Source organism: Garra rufa, chromosome 16 (assembly GCF_049309525.1).
Source record: "Garra rufa chromosome 16, GarRuf1.0, whole genome shotgun sequence".
Lineage (NCBI taxonomy): Eukaryota > Metazoa > Chordata > Actinopteri > Cypriniformes > Cyprinidae > Garra > Garra rufa.
In genome coordinates this window covers 19,611,062-19,627,752 of record NC_133376.1, presented here as the reverse complement: position 1 = coordinate 19,627,752, position 16,691 = coordinate 19,611,062, and the positions used below count along the sequence as shown (strand labels likewise).

Below are 16,691 nucleotides of genomic sequence, written 5' to 3'. Positions count from 1 at the left end.
CGGATAAAACAGATAATGATAGCATTTGAAAAAATAACCAGAAAAGCAGAAGATTAAATTGCCAGCAGTGTGAAAAATAACATTATGTGAAAAGAGTCTTATTTTTTTATAAATCCAAAATACAAATATATTTTTTGTAGTTTAAAGTGTTTCTTTAAGGTGTTACATTATATTTATTTTTGCCCACAAACATGAAATTTTCCAAAGTTTTCACACTGATAATTACTTTTTTTTCCCCACAGTCCTATGTCATATGTTTTAGTATACCATGTTAAAAAAAAATTATTTAAAAATTACATTTTATTACTATTATCAGTTCCATTTCAAAACCTTTTATGTTTATCCTTTCTTGTTATTTTAACTCATAAATTACTCATAAAGGTTTAAGTTCTATCTTCAATTTTATAACCTTGCTACATTATCATATATGTGACTCTGGACCACAAAACCAGTCATAAGGGTCAATTTTTTTTTTATTGATTTTTATACATAATCTGAAAGCTGAATAAAGAAGCTTTTCATTGGTGTATGGTTTGTTAGGATAGGACAATATTTGACACAACTATTTGAGGGTGCAAATAAATATTGTGGGAAAAAAGCCTTTAAAGTTGTCCAAATGAAGTTCTTAGCAATGCATCAAAAAAATTTGATAAAGTTTTAATATATTACGGTATAGGAAATTTACAAAAAAGTCTTCATGGAACATGATCTTTTCTTACTTTTAAGAAAAATCGATCATTTTGACCCATACAATGTATTTTGGCTATTGGTACAAATATACCCATGCTACTTAAGACTGGCTTTGTGGTGCAGGGTCACATATATGATAAATACCTGTTTAATTTGTGTAATTATTCTACTGTATCATTTTTAACCAATCTATTTGTCAATGAACCAACAATGTTAAAACAATGGCCTATAAAAAAAAATCTTAATTCAGTTTTGCTGTACCAAACTAAGCTTAAACCATGTTTCCCATAATTACATAAACCCAATACAATGTTCATTTGTTCACTACATTTATGTGGAATCTTTGCTTGGTATAAAATGTGTTTGTTTATTTTGTACTACAAACTGTGTGATGGATGAAGGAACAGCAGGAACAGTTTGACAAGGGCTCCTCCAAATGGCAAATCAACGCTACTACAATGACATTCGGTAAGCAACCGAATAATGTATAATGAACGTGAATTTGTTACGTATAAATGAATGGTTACTAGAGCGAGTTTCTTTTAAAATGGTCAGTTTAAAATATAACACCTGACGCGTTTAAATGGATAATTATTTTTGAGGTAAAATTAGAAGCTAAACATGAATAATAATGCAAACAGCAAGAGTCCAGCAAAACATATTCAATGCAAAAACAAACACAATCACTGCTCCACCAATAGATAGCAAAAGTAACTCCTGACCCTAAATAATTAGACCTCAGCCCCCGTTTACCAGGACATTCAGCTCTAATGAGATGAAACAGTGAGCCATGCTTGTTTGGACAGCAGTTTAGGTGGGATGGCCTGCATACATTCATCAGAGCAGAGGGTGCTTTATTGGGAATTCATTAATCACTACAGACCTAATTATAAATTGATCGCATGCTCATACAAGATGAAGAGGCCTGTCTTGCATTTCTGATCAGCATGGGAGGGCCAGCGGGGCCTAAGGATAGTAACTGACAGAGAGACTCTGAGATCTGCTTTGATCCACTAACACGGAGCTGGATGAGAAACCTCCCCTCAGCACAGCTGCCACATGCAGTCATTACAGAACAAACATCAGGAGTCCGGCCCTCACTGGAGCATTTACTTTCCCACACCAACTCATTTGATGAATCTTACAAGAATCAATGACTTTTCTAGGTCCTTCTGTTCATTATTTGCTGATGTAAACTTCCCGTTCAGTCTTAGAATGTGCATTGTGCATGACACAACTTATGCTTTTCTCAAGCATGCCTGGGAGTGTTGATAAGGACAGTAGAGGATGTTCCTTTTGAGTTCTGTTTCCTGAGATCAACAACTTCCTGTTTCCAGAATTTTCTGTTTAGTTGCTAATAACACACATGATAAGTCTAGTCCTAGAGTTCACTGTGAACAGGCAAAAAGCATTTTCATGTGTAGCAATACACTATATATGCCACAGTAATCATGGTATATCAAATCTAAGTAAACAAAACAGATAACACTTATTTCTGCATGTATTTAAAATATTAGTGTAACATACAGAACTGTAATGATATGAATAGATGTCAATCATTTCTCAGATCTCAAGAACAACCACAAGAAAAATGTTTAACTTCCACATGAAAAAAGTAATATTTTACAATGTTGTTTGTACTGTAGTAACAAAAATGCACCCTTTCATGAGAGCAGAAATGCGTTTTTTTTCACTACAATGCCTTTTTGCCTTTAGTTGCTATGCTTTTATTTATTATTTTTCTATGTAAACGTGATGAACGGATGAACGAATTAATATGCACCTTATTTTTAAATTTTATGGGTCTCGGTTCTGGTCTCATCCGCGTCCAGCTATTTTTAGTATAAAACAGCTCGCAAATGAGTGTGTCTTACCTTATTATTTTAATGTATTATCTTTATTATGAACACACTGGTTTGTAGTGCAAACAGTTTTACCGTTTAATGCGCGTTGTTTTTCTTCTCGTTAAACCGGAGGTCTCGCTTATGGCTTCTGCGCTTAAGAATAATGTAGATAGTACTGCCTTTCTAAAACTTATGCCAAATATATCCACCAAAATAAACACACCCCCTCTTTATGGCCACAAGTACTTGAAGTTGAAGTAAAGCAAAGGAGGCACTTTTGATGTTATCAGCTCCCTCCAGCGACGAAAAGCTATTTGACGTTGGGTCTGTTGACTTGTTTGCGCAATATTTTGGCAAACTAAAGGTCAGTTAACCGGATACGCGACCATAATGGCGATACTTGGATGTAAACAATAGTATGGATTGCATGATTAATGTACTACTGAATTCTTTTGTGCTAATTTATGCTGTCTAAACCACAGGAAAAATGTGTGGAATCTGCTAAATCATATAGAGAAGGACTTAGTAAGCAGAAAAGCCTTATTCAAAATGCCAATGAACATTGGAGAGTGGTATTCGCGTGCCAAGCCAATCCCCCGCACATATGGGTATATAAGATGGCGGCGTGCACCACTCATTCAGATTTTCGCTTTCAGAGCCTCTCCATGCTCAAGCCTGACTTTCTTCGAAAAGAAAGACGAAATTCCTGCTGCTCTTCCCCGCTGGTGTGCTGCCGATTGAAAAAGAGCAGCATCTTAAAGAGGGATTTTCTCGGCAGCCGCCAGCGGGATCCTGCGGACGGCCGTTTTCACGGCCTCAACAAAGCCTCCTGCTCTCCAGCGAGCAAGCCCCATTGAGTGCACAGTGGCTCCCCTCGTCGTCCCGCGGCAGGCTGTTGAACCGTCAATGTTTTTCAGCCGCCGTGGCGAGACACGAGGGGGATTTACAAGTCACGGTGCAGAACGTACCGCCGGCTCCAAAAGCCCTGCGGACTTCTGCCCTTCAGCGCAGCCCCGTCAAGATGCCGGAGCAGTACGCTTCCCCGCACGCCGGGCTGAGCGTCTCCTGTGGCGCTCCACAGGAGGAGGAGATGTCTGTTGCAGCATCAGAGGGAGAGTCTGAGAGTGAGGATGCCCAGCTCCTCTCCCCTCGCCACCCTTGATGGCGGGGCGGCCAGGGGATACGTGTCGATCCCTCGGGTCGAGCACACCATTGCGGTGCATCTTTGCCCGCACGGCACTGCCACCTGGCGGGATCGGCCGCATCTCCCGTCCAGGGCGTGTGAGCGCTCGTCCGCCCTTGCGGGCCGCATTTTTTACGCTGCTGGCCAGGCTGCCTCGGCCATGCTGCATCGGCCGTGAATGCTATGGCAACCCTGCAGGTCTACCAAGCCCAGGCATTAAAACAGCTGCACGAGGGTGGTCCTGATCAAGGCGTTATGCAGGAACTCCGCGCTGCCGACGAAGGTCACGGCGCGGGCCCTTGGTCAGGTGATGTCCACGGCTGTGGTCCAGGAGCGACACCTATGGCTCACTCTGGCCCAGATAGCAGACGGCGACAAGGCACGCTTTCTCGACGCTCCCATCTCCCAGAGTGGCCTTTTCGGCGACACTGTCGAGGACTCTGCCCAGCAGTTCTCGGCAGTACAGAAGCAGACGGAGGCGATCAAACATATCCTGCCCCGCCACGAAGCAACCATCCCACCGCCGGTGGGTCAGCCTCCACCTGCCCATTGCTGAGGGCGCCCCCTGCGGCCGCAACATCTATAGCTTTGACCCCCGCAGAGGCCCACGACGCCAGGTTGGCGGAGAGGGCCCGCAAGCGCAGAGCTAGCCGCGGGAAAGCGGCGCCGCCCGCGGCTCAGGGACCGGCCCGAAACACTCGCAAGAAAGCTGCGAAACGTCCCTGACACGGGCAACCCAGAGGTGATGGAGATTGCTCTTCAGGGGACGACAACATCAACGTTCCCGCTCCCGGTGGAGGGCCGGGAGCCACTGTGTACTTCAATGCTGCCGTCGGCCCACAGGTCGACGGTACCCACATTTTCACAAAAAGAGCTAATTTCCTCACCTCTGGGGCCTCGGCTCCGAGTTCCCTTCCTGAGCAGCACTTACACTCCTCGGAACCGGACTCGGGGCCTTCTGTCGCCAGCGCGGGAACCAGGGAAGAAGGTAAGCGCTGCTTAGTGCAGTTAGACTCTTCTCCAGGACGTACATCCTTCTAAGTTCAGTCTCCTTCCCTGTCTCCCCCTAGGCTGATACTGTGATACAGATACTGTGCAAGTCCATGGAGGACGAGGAGTAAGTCTTGTTGGTTGCGCCACGGGAATGGCCCACCCGGACTTAGGTCTTAGTACCCGTCTCCCCTAGGCTGATACTGTGATACAGATACTGTGCAAGTCCAGGGAGGACGAGGAGTAAGTCTTGTTGGTTGCGCCACGGGAATGGCCCACCCGGACTTAGGTCTTAGTACCCGTCTCCCTCACAGTAGCCCCTCCCTGCAAGGGCACGGATTGGCACCTGCAGACCTCTTCGGCCTTCCCCAGGCCGTGATAGAAACTATCACTCAGTCCCGAGCTCCCTCTACCAAGCAGGCTTACGCACTGAGATGGGGTCTGTTCGCTGACTGGTGTTCCTCTCGCAGAGAGAGGACCCACAGAGATGCACGATTGCAGTAGTGCTTTCCTTTCTGCAAGAGAAGTTGGAGCGCAGGCTGTCCCCTTCGACTCTCAAAGTGTACGTTGCCGCTATCGCAGCGTATCACGATGCAGTAGATGGAACATCTCTTGGTAAGCACCAACTCATCGTGAGGTTCCTGAGAGGTGCGAGGAGGATTAATCCTCTCAGACCGCACCTCGTACCCTCTTGGGATCTCTCCGTCGCCCTCCGAGGCCTGCGGGACGCCTCATTCGAGCCACTGGCGTCAGTCGAGCTAAAATTTCTTTGCGCTAAAGACAGCGCTCCTGACTGCCCTGGCTTCCATCAAGAGGGTAGGGGACCTACAGGCTTTCTCTGTCAGCGAAGCGTGCCTAGAATTCGGGCCCGGTGATTCTCACGTTATCTTGAGACCCCGGCCCGGCTATGTGCCCAAGGTTCCCACCACGCCTTTACGCGATCAGGTGGTGAACCTGCAAGCTCTGCCCCTGGAGGAGGCAGACCCAGCTTTTGCGATGTTGTGTCCTGTCAATGCTTTACGCATATATGTAGACCAGACTCGCCACTTCAGATGCACCGAGCAGCTCTTTATTTGCTTCGGAGGTCAGCAGAAAGGAAATGCTGTCTCCAAACAGAGGTTGGCTCATTGGTTGGTAGATGCCATCTCCCTGTCATACTTGTATCAGGGACTGCCATGCCCCTTAGGTGTCCGTGCCCACTCCACATGGAGTGTTGCCTCATCCTATGCGTTGGCTCATGGCGCCTCTCTAGCAGATATCTGTAGAGCTGCGGGCTGGGCGACACCGAATACCTTCGCCAGGTTCTATAACCTTCGCGTAGAGGCCGTCTCCTACCGTGTCCTAACATAAGGACTTCAGGTGAGCGGGAGGGCGGCTGGTGTCGGTTTGCTGTGCCATTCCCACGAGGATCCGTGCGCTATTTTCCCAGGATGTAGCCCCTTGGTGAACCCTGGGTCCTCCATGCCCCGCAGTCAGGGCTAGATGCGGAGTAGTTCCTACTGTGCTCCTGCCGGGTCTACTTCGCCCCGCAGGTTGTGGCAATATGTTTCAGTATTTTCCAGTGGTCAGCCAGAAGGCCACTGTTTTCCTCGTATATCCCTAAAGACTAATGGATATATTGAATTTATTTTCATTCCACATATAAAGATCTCATTTGCTCCGCCCCCCCAACCTCTGCTTCAGTACAACTGGCATCCCTGTGGGGCCCCCCTCTATTGGCCCTCAGGGCGTTGAGAAGGTTACGTTACAATGGCCGCCTGCGGACACGTCTGAAAAGACCTGCCGGCACGTGGTGTTATGCGCAACGCGTCGTCAGGGTCATGGCCTGTTCCATGGGTCTGTTCCCAATGTAACGTCGAAGTGATTCGACTGAAGGGAAACGTCTAGGTTACGTAGGTAACCCTCGTTCCCTGAAGGAGGGAACGGAGACGTTACATTCCCCTGCCGTCGCGCTGACGCTGGCTTGACTCGGCTCTTCAGCGAAAACCTGAATGAGTGGTGCGCGCCGCCATCTTATATACCCGTATGTATGGGGAAGTGGCTTGGCACGCAAATACCACTCGCCAATGTTCATTGGCCTTTTGAATAAGGCTCAGAGATGATTGGTCTCTCAGGCGATTCCCAATGTAACGTCTCCATTCTCTCCTTCAGGGAACGAGGGTTACTTACGTAACCTAGACGATATAATGTATGTTAAAGGGATAGTTCACCCAAAAATAAGATTTCTGTCATTAAATACTCCCCCTTATGTCGTTCCAAACGTGTAAGACCTTTATATTTTTGATGAAGAGCTTGAGATCCGAGAGCTCTCTGACTCTCCATAGACAGCCAGAGTCCTACCAAGTTCAAAGTCCAGAAAGTTACCAAGAACACTGACAAAATAGACCATGTGACATAAAATTACAGTTGAACCACTTATGTCAATTGTACTATTTTACCAATATTCTTGTTACCTTTCTGGACCTTAAATGACTTTGCTGTCTATGGAGGGTCTATGGATTTCATGAAAAATATCTTAATTTGTGTTCTGAAGACAAACGAAGATCTTACAGGTTTGGAACGACACAAGGGTGCATAATTAATGATAGAATTTTTATTTATGGGTGAACTATCACTTTAAGGGCTCTGAGCTTTGGCATTTTTTGACCTGGAACCGTCTTGAGCAATTACTTCCTGTCATGTACAGTACATATTCTCAAGAAGCCAAGACCACTATTGTTGGTATTACGACATGCACTTTATTTTTCCTCTTTAGTCCATTTGGCTGTATAAGCCATTGATGACAGATGAAAAAATCTGCACTCAACAAAAATACTCATAAAAACAGTTAAAAGTTCACCATATCATGCTCTCAGCTTCCCATATAAGGACTGTTCGCGATGAAACCGCAACATGATTGAGAGGCAGAAAGCAGCTCAAACACCTTCTAATTTAAGAATCACTTCTTATTTTACAGTTTGAAGAGACTAGGTCTATCACAGGGTAGTTATTTCAGTGAAATCTTTAAGAGAGTAAGCTACACTTATTTTCAGCATATCATTCCATAAAGTAGACGTCCATAGAAAATTTAGTAACAAATAAATCAAAATACTGATAAAATGCATTTGCTTATAAACACAATGTTAATGCCTTTGTTAGTTTTTTCATAGAAATGATTTGTAATGCGTATATTTTGCATTGGCGATACAGCGATAGAATGAGATAAGAGTGAAAAAGCAAAAGCAAATACATTTGTAAAGTCTTTGATCAGCAGACCTACAGGTCTGAAATACATTCCCATTTCTGCACCATTCATTTCAATCCGTAAACATGGGACACAAATGATTTGTTTTCGTTTGAGTGGTTCGTGTTCACATCTCACAGCACACAAATGAGACTCCGTCCCTCTTCAATCTCATCCTGCACCTTGTCGCTGGAGGTGGCAATCTCAGCCTGGGCTGAAAACATAGCACAGATAAAAGTGAGAACAGTGCCTCCTATGGCTGTATAGAAGGCCCAGCCCAGAGAACACAGGCCCACTTTATATGGGGAAGCATCTGGGCCACAGTAGTCAACCACTTTCTTAGAGCCCCAACCTGCAGGATAGAGCATCAGACCTAGGATGAGGAATAGACCTGCAAAGAGAAAATGGGAAAGCTTTAATTACAAGGACAACCATTCCAAACTAAAAAAAATAAAAACACATGCATGAGTGTTGCAATGCAGTTGCCAAGGTGTTCTGGGTGATTGCAAGGTGGACACTTGGACAAGTTACAACTTAGTCAATATAATGAACAATTAACAATAAAAAGTCATTATTTTAGTTTTCTTTGCGCACAAAAAGTATTATTGTAGCTTTATAAAGTTAACTCGAACCACTGATGTCACATGGACTACTTTAACAATGTCCTTACTACCTTTCTGGGCCTTGAACATCATGGTTGCATTGCTATCTTTTCAGGGTCAGAAAGCTCTCGGATTTCTTTAAAAATATCTTGTGATTAAAGACAGAATCTAAATTTTTGGGTGAACTACTCTTTTAAAAGTTGCACTTTACTGTGGAAATGGTGTGAATGGTCATTACATGGTATTTTAGTTTTATTATTATATTTGGAAACTGAATGCCAACTTCTTTTTTCTCTTTAAAGTTCCTCTTTCTTTAAAGACGCACTCACTCAAAACTAGAAGCTGAGATTTCTTCTTGTTTTCCTGACAACAACCTGGTTGTCCCCTTTGAACTGTGTGATAACATCATCAGGAAAAAAAAAAACATCTTTACAACATGAAAGGTTTCCCTGTAATAAGGATGACCCATGAGTCATGATTTCAATTCAGTATAATTTTATGCCTGTTGAAGGTATGTGATTATGCTTTTAAAAATAAATTTGTCTTAAAATCTGGGATTTAATTGTTGTAAGTAGTGTTTAAAAGGCAAGGCAAGAACTCTTGCTGATCTAATCTTCATACCAAACGGAGCAGGTCACCGTGATCCCTCTATTTTATTCCGAGTTCTTGCTCTAAATAGGCAAGTGAGATCCTGTCTCTGAAGTCATGCTCTCACTATTCACAAATGACTCAATTACCATGTCGTAAATCTTTCAATGAAATTATACAAGAGCTACATAGTTCGGTTGTACCTGTTGTTGGTCTTGGTCTTCTATAAAATGAACCACAATATTTTTATTGTACCACAATACTTTGTTATTCTAGCGTTTCCAGACATGACTGCAAGTATGATGCATTATCATGATTGATCTGTTAGTCCCTGGTATTTTGACTAAGAATGCCCTGCCACAGTCAACATCACAGATCTGGTTTGAGAAATGGTAACGAAAGTTGCATTCAGATCAGCATGAAATTAAAATTTACCCTATTTTCTATATGAATGTTATAGATTGGGAATGATTTTCAATCAAAGTGTCATAATTTGATCTTCTTGTAACAATGTCAGATTTCTCTCTGGTGACGAATGGCAGATTTCTTTAATTATGTAGACTGTTTACATTCAATCTGCAAAATGTTATTTTACCAAAATAAGAGATACATACAAAATATGTTATTTTTTATTTAGTACTGACCTGAATAAGATATTTCACATAAAAGACGTTTACATATAGTCCACAAGAGAAAATAATAGTTGAATTTATAGAAATGACCCCGTTCAAAAGTTTACATACATATTCTTAATACTGTGTTGTTACCTGAATGATCCACAGCTGTTTTATTTGTTTAGTGATAGTTATTCATTAGTCTCTTGTTTGTCCTGAACAGTTAAACTGCCCGCTGTCCTTCAGGTCCCATAGATTAGTGTATCTGTGTATGCGTACTGCCCTTCAGAAGATAAGATACTTACATGTTCCCCAAAAGAGAAAATAGGTTGAATTTACTCTGATCTTCAAATTCTCTCACATGCTTCCAGAAAAAGGCTTACCAAAACAAAGTTACAGGGTTGTCCTTTAATGGTTTGAAGGTTTTCAAACCTTGTACCCATGTATGCTTAGATCAAGCTCTGTTTTAAATCTGAAATAGGACTAGCTTAACAAGGTTTTATAAACACTGGAGACACCAGAGAGACTCTGAAGTAACATTTCCAATGCTGTAATATTTAGACTGTCTTTTCTGTAATGGCATGATGAGAGTGTTGAAGTTCATAATTAGATAGCATGGCCTTTGAGGTCACCAGAGGAATGTCAAAGCCTTGAAACTTTGAGCTCAAAGCATTCTGGGGGCAGCTTCAGTGTCTCACTTAAATACACTCCCGAGTCCCTAATTTTCTCTGTTTAGTTGATAGCAGTTCAAAGTTTAAGATGACCACCAACTGCCACCACAAAAGACCAAGAATCTGAGAAAGCAGTGCTACAGTAGACTTTCCCATCTTACCTGCTATTCCCTGCAGTAGGCCACACACATTGAATATGCTCTTCTTCAGGATGCTCTGGAAGCACATGCTGAAAACCGAAAGGATGCCCACTACGGACAGGAGAAAGATTCCAACGACTAGAAATATAACAGTGGCTTGCCAGAAGCCACTGGCTATTTCCATGAAGTCTGTGGCGTAGGGCCCACACTGGACCACCTTCTGCTGTGCCACCTTGATGCAACGATTATAAATACCCAAGGTGCGCTGGTTGCTGTGGTGTGAAGCGGTGATGGTGAAGTTGAACTCAGAACCATCTGGATATCCCACTAGCCATTCAGCGCTCATAAATGCCACCAGCTCAGCAAAGGCCACCACAATGCTCATCAAGGTCCATAACATAGAGCGGCATGTGACTATGACGTGACACATTCTGCAACCTTTATGCCAGTCCTTGAGAGGAAACGGTTTCTTCAAGCAGCAGCTAAGGCACGTCAGTGAAGGTCCATTAGTGTTATCATCACAGCTGAATCTGCACTAGATATCCTCAAACAGCACCACAGAAGATCTCCTGAGCTCTAGTAACGTCCTGAGAGTATCCATGTACTGACACCGATTGAACAAATCTATGAAGAAAAAAAGAGAAACATTTGTTTGAGAAAGTTATAACCAAGGCCATAAATCTAGATTGCACAAGAGCTCTGAATCAGCACACTGACGTCTGTACCAGGAACTATCCAATTTAGTTTTGAGGTTTTCCAGTTCATAAACTTCTCTGTAAATCCTAGTAACATGGCACACTTTAAAAAAAACTGGGTTAAGTATCCACCTTTTTCTTTAACACAGAAGTAATTCTATGGGTGAGACTTCCGGTTCATTAGCCGTGATAGGGAAATAACGAGCAGAATAACAACGAGCAGTAAATGATAAAACTGTTTGAACCACAAACCACTGTGTTTATAAATAAGATAATACATTAAAATAATATTGGTAAGACACACCAATTTGCAATATCAAGCTGCAAAAAAAGCTGTTTTGTACAGCTAAAAATAGCTGAACATGGATGAGACCGGAAGCTAGACCTATAACATTTACAAATGGCTGTGCATGCTCTTACGAGGAAGAAGAACATGGATATTGTATAAAAACATACGAATGAGGTTGTATGAATTAGTCACCAATTCACCAAAATTGCCATTAGATTGTGATAGTTTCCAAAACACTCTACTTGTCTGCTATTGGTCAGAAAAACAGGTCAACGCTGAGACAACTCCTTAAAATATAGTTTAGCCTAAATAATGTTTTACTTGATGGAAGAAACCTGTCAAGTAGAAACCTGTCCCGGTCAATGTTAGTATTGTTTTTTTTCATGGATGAGCCTGTTTAGGTTAAATAAAAATGGCAATTTAGGGGTACAGGTTTGAAGAGGCGAGAAATACCTGGAATATTTAATATAAGCATGACAAAGATATTCATAAAACAGAAAGTTTCATTCATTTAACCCATTAGAGGACAGTGCTGCAAGCTATACAATACTTTCACCTAGGTCTGTGTTATAACAGGTCCTTACTGTGATACCGCAAGATTGTGTAAGTAGCAAATGCCTGTTTGTACAGGTATGTAAGGTGGTAAAACAAAGAACTTGAAAAATACAAATTCACACTTCCTAATGCAGTCATAAAATAAACACAAGAGTGGCATGACTTTTCAGACTAAAAACCTCCTAGTTTAAGTAAACTGAGGCTGAGTACATGATGACAGGTAAAGGATTTCTAAAGGGATAGTTCTGTCATTAATTACTTACCCTTATGTCATTCCAAATCTGTAAGACCTCAGTTCACCTTTGTAACACAAATTAAATATTTCTGGTTAAATCCGAGAACTTTCTGACCCTGTATAGACAGCAAGACAACTGACACGTTTAAGGCCCAGAAAGGAAGTAAGGACATCATTAAAATAGTCCATGTGACATCAGTGGTTCAACTGCAATTTTACGAAGCCACAAGAATACTTTTTGTGCACAAAGAGAACAAAAATAACAACTTTATTTAACAACTTCTTGTAGCTTCATAACATTATGGTTAAACCACTGATGTCACATGGACTATTTAAACAATGTCCTTAGTTAACTTTCTGAGCATTGAACGCGAGTTGTGTTGCTGTCTACACAGGGACAGAAAGCTCTCAGATTTGATCAAAAATATCTTAATTTGTGTTCTGAAGATGAATGAAGGCCTTGCAAGTTTGGAACACCATGAGGCTATGTAATTAATAGGGATGTAACGATATAAAAATCTCATGATATGATAATATCGTTATATGAAGTCCACGATACGATATTTAATATTTTATCTAATGCACTTTGAGTTCAAAATTAAGAGCTCCAACCAATGTTTTTTTAACTAAGAAAACTTCAAGTCCCTTCTAGTTCTTGTACTTGACAAAACAATGAAAATTTTGTACAGTTTAAAGTTAAATTATTCTATCTAATGCACTTTGAGAGTTCAAAATTAAGAGCTCCAATGTTCTTAACTAAGGAAATTTAAGTCAGAAATAAAGTCAGTGGATATTCAGAAATATACAGTCAGTGTACCAGAACTTTAAAGGCAACTCAACCATCTTTTTAGTTGTGATATGCTGCCTCAGTCAAGATTAAATGAAAACAGGCTTACAAAAACTACTACACTACTCACTACAAATCTAGTGAAATGCTGTAATCATCTACCGCTAAAATAAAGCATAACTGGTGGCCATTGCGTTCCCAAACATGCGCTAAACTAGTTCACTGCATTCACTGTGAACTGAGCCGTTCTGAGATGTGGAAAACACTGGATCACAAGCTGATCGCCTGAACGAAGTGTGCACTAAAACTAAAAACTAAAACAGGCAGCAAAAACTTTAAAAAAGGATTAAGCCATGTTGTGCTTTCGGTTTTAATTTGGTTGACAGATACTGTGCCAAAGCCTAATGGCCCAAAACACTTTAAACTTTAAAGTTAAAACATTTTTAAAATCCACACTTATTGCCCGGGCGACCTATATCGTTTCATATCGTCATGTAACCACAATAATATCAAGACGGTTTGGCCATCGCGATACCACAATATTGATAATATCGTTACATCCCTACAGTTTTGAGTGAACTATCCCTTTAAAACTGAAAAGCAGGCATCCACAGAGCTATGTCAGAACTTGATGTCCCAGTGAATCTTCAAATATGTATATAGTATATTCCCCCGCTTTCACAGACAAGGCTTAAGCCTAGTCCTAGACTAAAATGTAAGTCTGAGCTGTTTCAACTGAAATAAAATTGCACTGATTGATTTTAAAATATACCAGTGCCTTTGTTTTGTCTCAAGATGCACACCAGTAATGTTTTTTTTCTAAGCATGTTTATAAAAATGACTTAAATGTCCTAATTGAACTATGGCCTAATCCTGGCTTAGTCTAAGCCCTGTCTGTGAAACCGGGCCATAGTGTATAGAGCTTTTTTGTTGCTACCAATAAACTTCTCTTTTGAGTCCTCCAGAATGATTGTTTGATTATTTGTGAGCTGTCCAACTAGACTGATAGGGCTGTTTACCTGAATGTCTAAGAAACACAAAGACTGAGCTCATGCTTAATTTAATTACACCACATGATTTCCCCAAAAAAGGAGGTAGCAAACCAAAAAGGAAAGTGCCATGGATTCTTAAGGGGCCTGAAGAATGTCAGAGCCTGTTGCTGTGAGATGAGGACACAAAGGGCTCTCCTGCTGGTGAATTAACACGGTTCTGGAAAGGGATAAAGAGGCTCTCTACGTTTGAATGAAGATGGATCCAGAAAGGCCCTAGTAGAAACGGCGAAAGACTTTCACTGGTTAATTGGAGTTTCAATGGTTTCAACTGAAATGCTGCCTCCTATGCAGTTTGAAAGCTGCCAAGAAGAATTCATTGAATTCATTCTCAGGAACTGTGGAATGTCATCCAAGATCAATATTAAATATTTCTAAAGAGGTCCAAAGGTGCTCAGCAATCAAACAAAACCTCAAAATCAGTCCAAAATCAAATGTCCTATGTTATACATCTAATTACTCCTGCTTTGTCAATATGGGGATTTCACTGGCAGATTCACTTATACTATTACTGTGTAATTTTACCTTACAGTAATATACAGTCAAACCAAAAATTATTCAGACACCTGATTTAATGTTTGTATATTTTTTACTAGTGGGTGTAGGACACTACAGTTCATTCAAATGGGGATTGCAAAATAAAGTAAACTGTGACATATTATACCCCAAGATTCTTCATACAGTGGACTAACAGTAAAATTAATAAAAAATTTGATGTGACTTCAACCTGACCAGGCTTTGTTACATAACTTTCAATAGTAGTTAGTTATCTGACATTATCAATATGATTGTGTTCTGATGCAGTTTACCATCTTGAGTACCTTTTTCTAAACTATAGTGAATAAACTGCGATAACGTGGGGAATTGTGAAGGTGTCTTAATAAATTTAGGTTTGATTGTAATTCATTTGTGATTATCAAGATGAATTTGTTCTGACACAGTTTAACTCTGAGTTCTAGTCATATTTTATGACCATTTTCTAAACTATAGCGAATAAACTGTGATAATGTGAGAAATTTTGAAGGTGTCTGAACAAATTTTAGTTTGACTTTATGTGTATCAATTGCTAGTACCATGGTGCATATACCATGGCATGGTACACCAAGGTACATCAAAGAATATAATAGTACATGTTCAAATAAAAAACAATGATGTTTCCATTTTACTATGAAATAATGAAATACGAAGCCTCAAAACATGATGTTTCTGAGGTACATATCCCAAAACATGGTGTCATGTTCAAAAAACATGTTAGTTTAGCCTACTTAACCCCTGAAATCTTAAGCAGTCTTACTGTTTAATCTCATGTTACTTCCAGGAACTTTATTTTCTCATGTCTCCAAACACATCTACAATCTGTTTACCTATGTTTGCCTTAAAACAACAAGTTCAAAAAGCAGTTTTATTGATATTTAGAGATTAAGCAAGGTAGTAAAGTCCTCTGGATTACAGCAGCACCCTTCTCTCTTGTTCTTTGAATGCTCCAGTAATAAGTTGTACCATCCCACCACAGCTAGAGAAAGTGATCTCTTTTGTTCAGCGTGACTTTCGACGATGTCAAAACCTAAATTTCGACATAAGTGAATTGAGACGAACAATAACACGCAGACGGAAAGGCAAACGTAAAATCGTTGTATTCCTCTTACCTTAGCGGTGTTGAATTAACGGGCTGTTCGCTGATTAGTGTTGAACTTCCTGATGTGCTGAGCGGATCTCTTCTCTTCTGTTCTGACGCTACACGACGCGCGCCAGAAGGGAAGAGCCTCAGCAGAAACTTTCAAATACACAAGCAGAGCTCCTGAATACATGGATGGAAAAAAATACAATATTGCATCGTTTCGAGACCGCGGATCTTAGTTCGGTGCTAGTCTCAAAGCAGTATCAGTTCTAGCTCACTTCAGCTACTTTCCCATTGTTTCTTCACCGCCTCCTTTACTCCAGCCCCTCGGGAAGTTACAACGGCTCGGAATACGCCTATACGCCTAATATGTAGTCTAGGTAGACAGCTCACTACGAGCCCACGTTTTCTCTGCCTTGCCCCTTTGTTTTTCTTTTTAAAGATGTTCAAATTTGTCTGGAGAATCTGATTCAGTTTACCTAGTCCGTTCATGGTAGACACCCCTTTATGGGACAGTGGGTCATGCTGGATGTGTAGTTTTGGAAAATTATTCAGACACCAGATATCCTTTTTGATATTTTTTACTAGTGGGTGTAGGACACTATAGTTCATTTTTGTAAGTGAGGTTAGCTAAATAAAGTCAACTGTGACATATACCGAAAAATTCTTCATACAGTGGACTACCAGTAAAATTACTAAAACTTTGGGACCAAAATTTGATTTGACACTTTGACCTGACCATGTTTTGTTACATACCTTTCTATCACAGTTATATGTTCTGACATTTTAACTTGTGAGTTCTTGTCATATTTTATTACCATTTTCCAAAGCGAATAAACTGTGGTAATGTGAGAAATGCTGAAGGTGTCTGGTTTGACTGTATGTTTGTTTAACATTAGTCACCAGAGAATTTTCTGT

At 41.1% G+C, this 16,691-nt stretch overlaps 1 protein-coding gene across 1 annotated transcript; it reads right to left on the bottom strand.

Moving 5' to 3' along the window:
• Positions 1 to 1,527: 1,527 nt before the first annotated feature.
• Positions 1,528 to 16,093, bottom strand: lhfpl2b (LHFPL tetraspan subfamily member 2b). The gene is made up of 3 exons (XM_073821013.1): positions 15,802 to 16,093; positions 10,567 to 11,169; positions 1,528 to 8,321 (listed from the first exon to the last, which is right to left on the bottom strand). Exons 2-3 carry the CDS (start codon positions 10,973 to 10,975, stop codon positions 8,065 to 8,067), a joined length of 666 nt encoding a protein of 221 aa, XP_073677114.1. The 5' UTR covers positions 10,976 to 11,169; positions 15,802 to 16,093; the 3' UTR covers positions 1,528 to 8,064.
• Between the last annotated feature and the right edge of the window lie 598 nt (positions 16,094 to 16,691).